Below are 10713 nucleotides of genomic sequence, written 5' to 3'. Positions count from 1 at the left end.
CCACCCCCCTCCCCAGACCCCAGCCGTCTCTGACTTCGCTCTATCAGCGGGGGAACGGGTGGTCCAGCCCCTGCGGCTCCGGTCAGTTCCTCGCCGAAGCTCCGCCCCCTTCTCTCCGACCCGCCCCTGTCTCTTCCCTCCGCCCTTTCCTTCCCCTTGTGTCGCAAAAGACTCGGCGGCGCTTGACGGCCGGGGTTGTTTGACGGCCGGTGGCAACCGAGAGGGAGGAGGAAGCAGCGGTGGCTGCTGCTGCGGCGGCTGCGGCAGGGGCCGGGGTGGGCGCCGCGGTCCGGGCCGGGGAGTGAGGCGCGGGCGGCCGGGCCGGTGGGCTGGGCGGCGGGCCCGGCGGCCGCCCCCGCGCCGCGCCTGGCGGCCCGATGTGGCTGCAGCAGCGGCTTAAGGGGCTGCCGGGACTGCTGTCGAGCAGCTGGGCCCGCCGCCTACTCTGCCTGCTCGGCCTCCTGCTGCTGCTTCTGTGGTTCGCCGGCTCCGGGGCGCGGCGGGCCGCGGGCGGCCTGCACCTGCTGCCCTGGTCCCGCGGCGAGCCGGGCGCCGCCGAGTCCTCCGCCTGCCTGGAGGCGGCCACCCGCGCCTGGCGCGGCCTGCGGGAGCGCGGCGAGGCTGTCCCACTGGGCCCTGGAGTGCCGGCCCTGGTGGCCAACGGCTTCCTGGCACTGGACGTGGCCGCCAACCGGCTGTGGGTGACTCCTGGAGAGCGAGAGCCCGCCGTGGCGCCGGATTTCGTGCCCTTCGTGCAGCTGCGACCGCTGAGTGCGCTCTCCGAAGCCGGAGAGTCTGTACTGTTGCTGCGTGAAGGGCTGCTGCGCCGAGTGCGTTGCCTGCAGCTCGGGACCTCAGGCCCCGGCCCTGCGGCCGCCGCCCCCGGACCCGCCTCGGCCTCCGGCCTCGTCACCGGATCCGGCCGCGACTGCGTGCTGCTGCAAGAGGACTTTCTGGCGCACCGGGGCCGACCCCACGTCTATCTGCAGCGTATCCAGCTCAACAATCCCACGGAGAGGGTGGCCGCGCTGCAGACTGTGGGGCCCACTGCCGGCCCGGTCCCCAGAGCCTTCACCAGTACCCTGGAGAAGGTGGGAGATCATCAGTTCCTCCTCTACTCGGGCCGGTCCCCGCCTTTTCCCACGGGGCTGGTGCACCTGGTGGTGGTGGCGGCCAAGAAGCTAGTGAACCGGCTCCAGGTGGCTCCCAAGACACAACTGGACGAGACAGTGTTGTGGGTGGTGCATGTTTCAGGCCCTATTAACCCCCAGGTGCTCAAAAACAAAGCAGCCAAGGAGCTCAAGGTGGTCCAGGATTTGGCACGGAAGGAAATGCTGGAGCTCTTGGAGATGCCAGCGGCTGAGCTGCTTCAAGACCACCAGCGCCTCTGGGCTCAGCTCTTCAGCCCAGGTGAGGCCTGGCCAGTTCTTGGGCCACAGTGCACACCTTACACCAGGGCCTCCGCGGCCCACCCTGGAGATGCCCCGCTAAAGTCTGCAGAGTTGACCCTGAAGGGGAGCAGTGGGGGTGGTTAAAGGGAGCTTGGCCATTGACCTGGGCTGACTCTGCTCCACCGCTTGGTATTTGTGCGAGCGACGTGGGACCAGTTTACTGATCTCCATGGGCTTGTGTTCAGTAATAACAGGAGCACCTCAGAGGGCTTCTGTGAGTCCGAGGAAGGAATGGGCGTAAAAGACCGGCCTTACTGTTATTTGTCCTCATAAATGAGGCCTGATTTGGAGAGTGGTTTTGGGGGTCAGCTTGTAAAGGATAAATCAGGCAGAAGGGCCTGGCGGGTCCCCAGATTCTTTCTTTCCTCAGTCCCTCACAGTCTGGCTGGTGACAGGCATGCGCTTTTTTTTTTTTTTTTTTTACATGTTTGTTTATTTTTGAGAGAGGCAGAGAGAATGCAAGCGGGAGAGGGTCTGCAGGGGGTCTCTACACTGATAGCAGAGAGCCCAATGCGGGGCTCGAACTCACGGACTGTGAGATCACGACCTGATCCAAAGCCAGATGCTTAACCGACTCAACCACCCAGGCATCCCCCCCCCCACCCCGCCCTTTTAAAGTGTATTTTGAGAGAGAGATCGAGAGAGCATATGAGCAGGGGAGAGGCAGAGAGAGAATCCCAAGCAGGCTCTGCACAGTCAGCATGGAGTCCCACAGTGGGGCTCAAACTCATGAACCATGAGGTCATGATGAGCTGAAATCGAGTGGGATGTTTAACCGACTGAGCCACCCAGGCCCCCCCCCCCACCGCCTTTTTTTTAAAGTGACCTCTGCGGTTCGTGGGGCTTGAACTCAACAACTGAGATCAGGGGTCATGTGCTCCATTGACTGGAAGGGAATGGAACCTCTCCAGCAGGTGGAATGCACCCACCAAATAAAAACTTCCTTCCCCTGAAGACTGTTGAAGTAAAGGAAATCCTATTCTAGGTGAAAGAGAGATTTTGGTTTCCAGGGTGCTCGTTGTCTAAATCCTTGTATTTAGTTGCTCAAAGTGTGTTTCACTCGTTCAGCAAGTATTGATCGAATCCTGCCAGGGACTGTTCTCCATACGACGGATAGAGAAGTGACCAGAACAAAGCGCCTGTTTCATGGTGCTTGCTTAAATTCTGGATGGGAGGAAGGCAATAGTAGAAAAGTGAAAGTCGGAATAAATAAGCCAGATTGCTCTTTAGAATACGAAGTTCCATAGAGCGGGGCACCTGGGTGGCTCCGTCGGTTAAACCAGCCAGCCCTTGATTTCTTGTGTCAGGCTCTGTGCTGACAGTGGGAGCCTCCTTGGGATTCTCTCTCTCTGTCTCCAATAGCGCTTGTGCAATCTCTCTCTCTCTCAAAATAAACTTAAAAAAAAAATTTTTAAAGTTCCGTAGAGAAAAATTAAAAGTATGTGATTGAGGATGACTGGGTGGGGTTCAGAGTGGGGTGGGGGCCTCTGTTTAGCTCCAGTTGTTGGGGAGGCCTTTCCAAGGAGGAAGCACTTAAGCTAAGACCTGAATAGCAAGAAACTGACCATGTGATGATCTAGAGGGAGCTGGCAAGTCAGAGGCCCTAAGACAAGAGCAGGTTTGGTTGAGAGGCCAGGGTGGCTGGTGGGTAGCAAGCCAGGGAGGGGTCGAGGTAGCCAGATCCCGAAGGGCCTTGTAGACTGCGGTGACGACTGTGAATTTGATTCTACGTGGGGTGGAAGGGAGAGCAGAGACAACTGTCGGATGTACATTTTTCAGGATCCCCTGGCTGTTCTATCCAGAATATAGACTATAAGGGACAAAAGTGGGACATGGAGACCAGATGAGGGGATTTTGCAGGAGCCGAGGTGAAAGAGGAGGGTGGCTGGCACCTGAGTTGTGGCCGTGGAGACAGAAGTGGATGGCTTCTGATACTTTCAGAAGTGGCGCCACCGGGACTTTGCACGGACTGGGCATGGGGCGTGAGAACTGGAGGGTGACTCCTGAATTTGTGGGGAGCGCTCGAGCAAGTGTCTGGAGATAATTTGTGGAAGGATTGCTTTGGGGCTGGAAGAACTCAGAGCACGTCAGGTCCCAAATGCCTGTCGGGCGTCTGGGTGGAGAGCCCAAATGGGCAGTTAGCTGTTCTGAGTCTAGAATTCATACAGGTTTGGGAGATCCGGTGTTCAGATGTTATTTAAAGCTCCAGGACTGGAGCACAGGATGATGGCAAGGAGCAACCCAGGATGGGCCAGAGCGCTGATGACGGTGTTCCGGAGGCAGAGGGCAGGGGGGCGGGGGGCGTGCTGGACTCTTCAACTGGCACCATGTCCCGGCCACGTCTGTGTTCTTCTGGGCGCTGGCAGGATTTATGTTTATTATGTTGTTTATGTTATTATGTATAGGATTTAATGTTTATTTATTTTTGAGAGAGAGTGCGAGTGGGGAGGGGTGGGAGTGGGGGGTTGGGACTACGGATCCAAAGCAGGCTGTGCACTGACAGTGGTGCCTGATGCGGGGCCTGAACTCACGAACCCTGAGATCAGGACCCGAGCCGAAGTTGGACGTCCAACTGACCGAGCCACCCAGGCGCCCCAGGAGGCCCCACTTTGAACGGGATTTTAGGCTTCAGGCCCACCGGGTCAAGTTGGTCATGTGAGGGAGCCAGAGCTCAGGGGAGGCTGGAGCTGCCATTTCCGTCGCTCCCGCTCTTCCCTTCAGAACCTCATCTTCCCGGCCGGGCCGTCCCCGCTTAACGTGCAACCTTTGTGGCGTTTCAGGTGTGGAGATGAAGAAGATCACGGACGCCCACACCCCGTCTGGCCTGACCGTGAACCTGACGCTGTACTACATGCTCTCCTGCTCACCAGCCCCGCTGCTCAACCCCAGCCTGAGCCACAGGGAGCGCGACCAGATGGAGTCGACGCTCAACTACGAAGATCACTGCTTCAGCGGCCACGCCACCATGCACGCCGAGAACCTGTGGCCGGGCCGGCTGTCGTCCGTCCAGCAGATCCTGCAGCTCTCTGACCTGTGGAAGCTGACCCTGCAGAAGCGCGGCTGCAAGGGGCTGGTGAAGGTGGGCGCCCCAGGCATCCTGCAGGGCATGGTGCTGAGCTTCGGGGGGCTGCAGTTCACCGAGAACCACCTCCAGTTCCAGGCTGACCCCGACGTGCTGCACAACAGCTACGCCCTGCACGGCATCCGCTACAAGAACGACCACATCGACCTAGCCGTGCTCGCGGACCCCGAGGGCAAGCCGTACCTGCACGTGTCCGTGGAGGCCCGCGGCCAGCCCGTCAGGATCTACGCCTGTGAGGCCGGCTGCCTGGAGGAGCCCGTGGAGCTGACCTCGGCGCCCCAGGGCCACACCTTCCCGGTCATGGTGACGCAGCCCATCACGCCGCTGCTCTATATCTCCACCGACCTCATGCACCTGCAGGACCTGCGCCACACGCTGCACCTCAAGGCCATCTTGGCCCACGACGAGCACATGGCCCAGCAGGACCCCGGGCTGCCCTTCCTCTTCTGGTTCAGCGTGGCCTCCCTCATCACCCTCTTCCACCTCTTCCTCTTCAAGCTCATCTACAACGAGTACTGTGGGCCTGGGGCCAAGCCCCTCTTCAGGAGTAAGGTATAAAGCCCCCCTGGGTCTTCAGAGCCTGAGGCCCCGGCCTCGTGTTCTAGCCTCAGACTAGGACGGGAGAGGCCTGGGCGGCAATGGGGTGTCCTCCTAAGCCAGTACCCTCAGCCCGCAACACAGACAGGAGCGAGCGTGTTTGCAGAGGCTATCAGAAAGCGACTTCTGAGAGGAGACCATAGGGAGGGACAGCGGTGGGGCGCCCGGGTGGCTCAGTCAGTTAAGTGTCCGACTCTTGATTCTGGCTCCGGCCATGATCTCACGGTTCACGAGATCGAGCCCCGCGTCGGGCTCTGCAATGGCAGCGTGGAGCCTGCTTGGGATTCTCTCTGTCTCCTTCTCTCTGCCCTTCCCCAGCTTGCATGCGCCCCCCTCCCTCAAAATAAATAAATAAACTTAAAATAATAATTGCAACAAGCCCCTAGATAGACCGGAAACTGCTATCTAAGCCTCAGGTGAGCCCCCTGCGCTCCCTCCTGAGGGCCTGCTCGTGCCTCTCGCTGTGGGCCAGCTAAGGTGGCCATCTCGTCAGCACAAGGCAAGGTCATTCCTCTCATTTCCTCAAACACCTTGGCCCCCAGGAAGCCATGACTTTGAGCACGGTCGCTGTGAGACTCTCATCAGGAATGTGTCTTGGGGATCAGGCTCGGTCCCAGGGGAGGCCGCCCCTTCTGCCCCACCACCCAGTGCTCCATGCCCCGTTGCTGCCACGATTCCCCGGGAGAGGGAACAGAAGGAAGCCCATCGCTGGCAGTCACAGGAGAAAGTTCTCCAGAGGGAGCGGGGCTCGCTTCCCTTTCTCTCCTCTCCTCTTGTCGCACTAGCATGTGCAGAGAATAGATTCAAGAGCTCTGGGTCTGTGCTCCCGAGCAGTTGAGGAGCCTGGGCCAGCTCCGGAGAAATGCCTCCTCACCTCCACAGAGGGCTTTGTGCCTTCTGGTTTCTAGTTTCTGGCCCGAGGCCAGGACTTGCGAAGAAGCAGCTCTCAGCCCTGACGGAGTGGGAGCAGGGTGGGCAGCAGGTCTGAGCCTGGAGCTTGGAGAACAAATGGAAGGTCGGATGAAAGAGAAACGTGGCCGAGCTGTAACAAAACAGGCGCTCCGTTTGCGTTGCGTGGGTCTGACGGCCTCCGTTAAGCCGGCAGGCTTCTCTGCTCCTACTCTGCCGTATACCCGTCTGCCCCCGGTTCCCCACCCGATCCAGGGGACAGGCCGGACCCTTAATTTTGGGGTGCTACCCCGTGGCCCTCAGTTGACTCACGCTCGAGCTGGGGTCCCGCCAGGGCAGAGCCCGGCGAGCGCTGCGTCAGCCCGAGGAGGTGTCCGGGCCACCAACCCCACGGTGGCTCTGGCACGTCCCTGGGCCACAGTGTCTGCAGAGCCGGATCATCGCCCGGGCGGGATGCCACCAGGGGCGTCCCCGTCACCTGCCCCGCACGAGATTTCCGTAGCTTCCATGGGGTTGGTGGTGAACAGTAACAGCTTGTCTTGTTAATTGAACAGGAAGATCCCAGCGTCTGAGTGAAGTCCCGTCTGCACCGAAAGTCCTGCTGCACGAACAGGGGATCCTTCGAACGCACCCACCCTTTTGTGCCTTGTTGGGGACGCCAGTGACGCAGAGTGCGTGTGGATGTTCAGGAGTCTGCATCGGGGAGCGGGAGGGGAGGGCCGGTGGACTTTTTGTAAGCTTTCGACTCAATAAAATGAACCTGTATGGAAAATACTTGAAATTGAACTCACTCCTTCTGCTTTGCCCCCTTCTTCTGTCCCAGGAAACAGAGCCTCTTTTGAAAAGACCTGTCTAGGAAAAGTTGTGTTCTATTCCTAATTTAATGTGTTCTTTCTTGACTGAGTTTTTAATTTATTGTTGTTGAGATTTTGCCGGATGGTTTTTGCACCCCCTTCAGACAGTGAATCTCGGGCGGGGATTTCCGACCTACGCCGCCCCCGGGGGGGGCATCCGGAGGCCCTGCCGCCTGCACCTGCGCCTGCGTGGAGAGCGTGGGTCTCGGGTCCTCCCCGGTTTGCACGTCGTCTCTTTCTTACCATGAGCCTGTGGAGATCTGTGCTTTTGTACTTCTGGGCTTCAGGGGGAGGTATTTAACTTTCTAGGGGTTGATGATTGTTGGGTTTTGAAATACCAAAGCCTTTTTTTTGTTGTTCTGTTTTTAAATAAATCTCTTTCAAACTTCCATGATCGGTTTGTGTGTGGTTTGAAACCTCTGGAGACAGCGCATCTTCCTCCATCAGCTGACTTTCGGGTAGTGTCTGAAGCAGATGGGCTGCCCAGCCCTTTGGGGATGGCTGATTCCCCCCCCCACCTGATACTCCTCTTGAGAAGATGCTGATCCACCGGGGGGGGGGGGGGGGGGGGTTGGTTCGCCAGGTCACCCGGCAGAGCGGGCGGATTGAGGAGCGTCAGCCCGGCCCCTTCCCTGCTGCAGCGCCTCTCCCCCACCTGCCCTAAACAGCCTAGATTTGTCTGTCCTGGGTGTTGCCAGCCCCGATGGCCTTCTGCCCGTTGCTGGTGGTGGTCGTAGGATCTGATGACCCTGCCTTGTGGGGAGGAGAATGGGGCTGGGCCCAGGACCAGAAAGGGACTGAGCTAGGCCTGGCAGCCCGCCTTGGGAGGCCGTGGGCACAGCGTCGTGGGTGCCGCGGCATGACTCCCCGCGAAGCTTGGTCCGCTCGCCACCAGCAGAGTGACGCTCACAATGGCATGCCGGGAGGGGAAGGAAACCTGTATCTCCACCTCTACCATGAGTTGTCCTGGCCCCACCCACCTTCCCTGGATGGTGCAGAGCTCAGAAGTGCCTTCCTCGTCCAGCCGTGGGTCATTGGCTGGCCTACCCATTTAGGGAAGCAGGAATCTCACGGGGTGCAGCTGGATCTGGTTTACGGTGTGACGGGCCCTCCAGTTGTTTCGTTAGAGTAGAAGCTGCTTGGGGAGCCTGGGTGGCTCAGTCCATTAAGCGTCCGACTTTGGCTCAGGTCGTGATCTCACAGTTGGTGTTTGAGCCCCGCCCCGCGTCGGGCTCGGTGCTGACAGCTCGGAGCCTGGAGCGTGTTTTAGATTCTGTGTCTCCCTCTCTCTCTGCCCCTCCCCTGTTGGCACTCTCTCCCTCTCAAAAGTAAATAAACATTAAAAAAAAAAAAAAAAAAAAAAAGGTGGAAGCTGCTTGACAAGAGCCACACTTAGTGTTCCGCCCCTCTGTTTGGCTTGGAACTCGGCCTATTAGAGGCTCCTAAACGGTAAAAACAAACCCATGTACCTGCTGCCCCGGAAAGACTGACTGAACAACCAGAATTTCAATAAACTCCTTGTGAATTACAGCTCGCGTCGAGCACTCACTCTGGGTTGCTTACTGGACACCCGCGCGGGCCTCTGCGGGAGGAGGTTAGGATCCCCTTGGAATCTTACCAAGCTGCTTTCTCAGGGGTGGAAACCTGGAATGGGAAATTTAATTTCATGCTACTTAGCACTTCCCAAAAGCTGAGGGCTCGGTATGGACGTGTATTAGCTCCCTGAAAACCGACCTGCATCGTGGGCCCCTGCTGATTTGCAAGTCCCCTAGGAGTTTCCTAGGAGTCATCTGAACCTAGTCCCTGTTCAAGAGGGCAGGGAGAGACCAAGAGGGCAGGCAGGCCACTCCAGGGGGGTAGGCAGCAGGTGGAGTAAGAAGGGAACTTACTCTAAGAGGCTTGTCTTGGGCTGTAAGACCAGTGGATCCCGGCATCCGCCTGCCACACATTAAAGCTTCTACAGAGGTCTTACCTGGGTTCAGACACGCGCTCAGTCACCATCATAGTGCTGTCCCCTCGGAGCAGCCTCTGGGAGCAGGAAAGGCACTCAGATCCCACATCCAGGGCCAGGGAAGGGGTGAGGAGCCTCTGATCACCTGGGGCCAGCTCACGGATCACTGGAGGTCACGTCCTCTCCGTGACACCCTGACAGCCCCCCTCCTCTCAGCCCACCTTTTGCTCTGTGTCCCTGTCCCCCAAATTCACATGTTGAAATCCTAACCCCCAGTGTGACGGTGTTTAGAGGGAGCCCTGGGGGAGGTGACTAGGTCATTAGGGTGGAGTCCTCCCAAATGGGATTCTTGCCCTAATAAGAGAGACCGCAGAGAGCACCCTTGTCCTCGCCTGTGTGTGGGGTGAGGCCACAACAGGCGTCTAACAGCCCAGAAGGGGTGCTCACCAGAACGCACGTGCTGGTCCCCGATTCCGGACTTCCAGCCCCCAGAACTGTGGGAAGCACCTGCCTGTTGTTTCTTTAAAAAAAAATTTTTTTTTTAGAGATGCATTATGTATTTATTACTACTTTATTTATTTTTAAATTTACATCCAAATTAACATGTAGTGCAACAGTGATTTCAGGAGTAAATTCCTTACTGTCCGTTACCCATTTAGCCCACCCCCCCCACACAACCCCTCCAGTAACCCTCAGTTTGTTCTCCATATTTAAGAGTCTCCTATGATTTGTCCCCCTCTCTGTTTTTGTATTCTTTTTGTTTCCCTTCCCTTATGTTCATCTGTTTTGTCTCTTGAAGTCCTCATATGAGTGAGGTCATATGATTTTTGTCTTTCTCTGACTGACTAATTTCACTTAGCATAATAGCCTCCATTTCCACCCACGTAGTTGCAAATGGCAGGATTTCATTCTTTTTGATTGCCGAGTAATACTCCGTTGTGTATATATACCAGGTCTTCTTTATCCATTCATCCATCAATGGACATTTGGGCTCTTTCCATACTTTGGCTATTGTCGATAGCACTGCTATAACCATGGGGGTGCATGTGTCCCTTCGAAACAGCACACGTGTATTCCTTGGATAAATACCCAGTAGTGCGATTGCTGGGTCGTAGGCTAGTTTTATTTTTAATTTTTTTGAGGAACCTCCATACTGTTTTCCAGAGTGGCTGCGCCAGCTTGCATTCCCTTTCTTTTTAAAAATGTATTTATTATTAAAAAAAATTTTTTTTTTGTTTTTAAAGTTTATTTATTTTGGGGGCAGGGGCAGAGAGAGAGGGAGAGGGAATCCCAAGCAGGCTCCGCACTGTCAGTGCAGAGCCCGACGCGGGGCTTGAACCCACAAACCGTGAGATCATGACCTGAGCTGAAAGCAAGAGTCAGACTGACTGAGCCACCCAGGTGTCCTCCTTCCTGTTGTTTCTAAGCCCCCAGTCCCTGGCACCCTGTTATAAGAGCCCAAACAGACTAAGACAGGCATGTTCTTGCAGTGGAGGAATGGAACTTTTTGGAGGCGAAAACAAACCAAGAAACAGAGATTCACAGGGTCTTAGATGAAGAAGAAACCTTACAGGTTTTGTTGCTCAGAATCTGTAACCTGGCTTCGTTGGATCCAAGGACCCCAGAATGGCCAAATGTATGCGCTTTTTTTTTTCTTTCTTGAGACGTTCTGTAACTTTCCTCAGATTCTTTTTTTTTAATTAAAAAAAATGTTTTTATTTATTTTTGAGAGGGAGAGAGAGAGAGAGAAAGAGAGAGAGCATGAGTGGGGGAGGGGCAGACAGAGGGAGACACAGAATCTGAAGCAGGCTCCAGGCTCCCAGCTGTCAGCACAGAGCCCATAGAACCCGACCCAGGGCTCGAACTCGT

General features: G+C 56.6%; 1 protein-coding gene across 2 annotated transcripts; it reads left to right on the top strand.

Annotated features, from left to right (window-relative positions):
* Nucleotides 1-342: 342 nt before the first annotated feature.
* KIAA2013 (KIAA2013 ortholog) lies at nucleotides 343-7282 on the top strand. Of its 2 annotated transcripts, XM_030325607.1 has the most exons (4): nucleotides 343-1410; nucleotides 4232-4530; nucleotides 4606-5085; nucleotides 6594-7282. In XM_030325607.1, exons 1-4 carry the CDS (start codon nucleotides 378-380, stop codon nucleotides 6609-6611), a joined length of 1830 nt encoding a protein of 609 aa, XP_030181467.1. In that variant the 5' UTR covers nucleotides 343-377; the 3' UTR covers nucleotides 6612-7282. The 2 variants fall into 2 exon arrangements, with proteins under 2 accessions (XP_030181467.1, XP_030181466.1); XM_030325606.1 differs by having other exon boundaries at nucleotides 4232-5085.
* The last annotated feature ends 3431 nt before the right edge of the window (nucleotides 7283-10713 follow it).

The sequence above is a fragment of the Lynx canadensis genome, chromosome C1 (assembly GCF_007474595.2).
Source record: "Lynx canadensis isolate LIC74 chromosome C1, mLynCan4.pri.v2, whole genome shotgun sequence".
NCBI lineage: Eukaryota > Metazoa > Chordata > Mammalia > Carnivora > Felidae > Lynx > Lynx canadensis.
This window is presented reverse-complemented; position numbering and strand designations above follow the sequence as displayed.

Bases quoted from the DNA above. Each gene is read 5' to 3' on its own strand.
- KIAA2013 (XM_030325606.1), top strand. From the start codon at position 378: ATGTGGCTGCAGCAGCGGCTTAAGGGGCTGCCGGGACTGCTGTCGAGC. The intron at 1,411-4,231 runs GTGAGGCCTGGC...GTGGCGTTTCAG, and splicing joins GGCTCAGCTCTTCAGCCCAG to GTGTGGAGATGAAGAAGATC.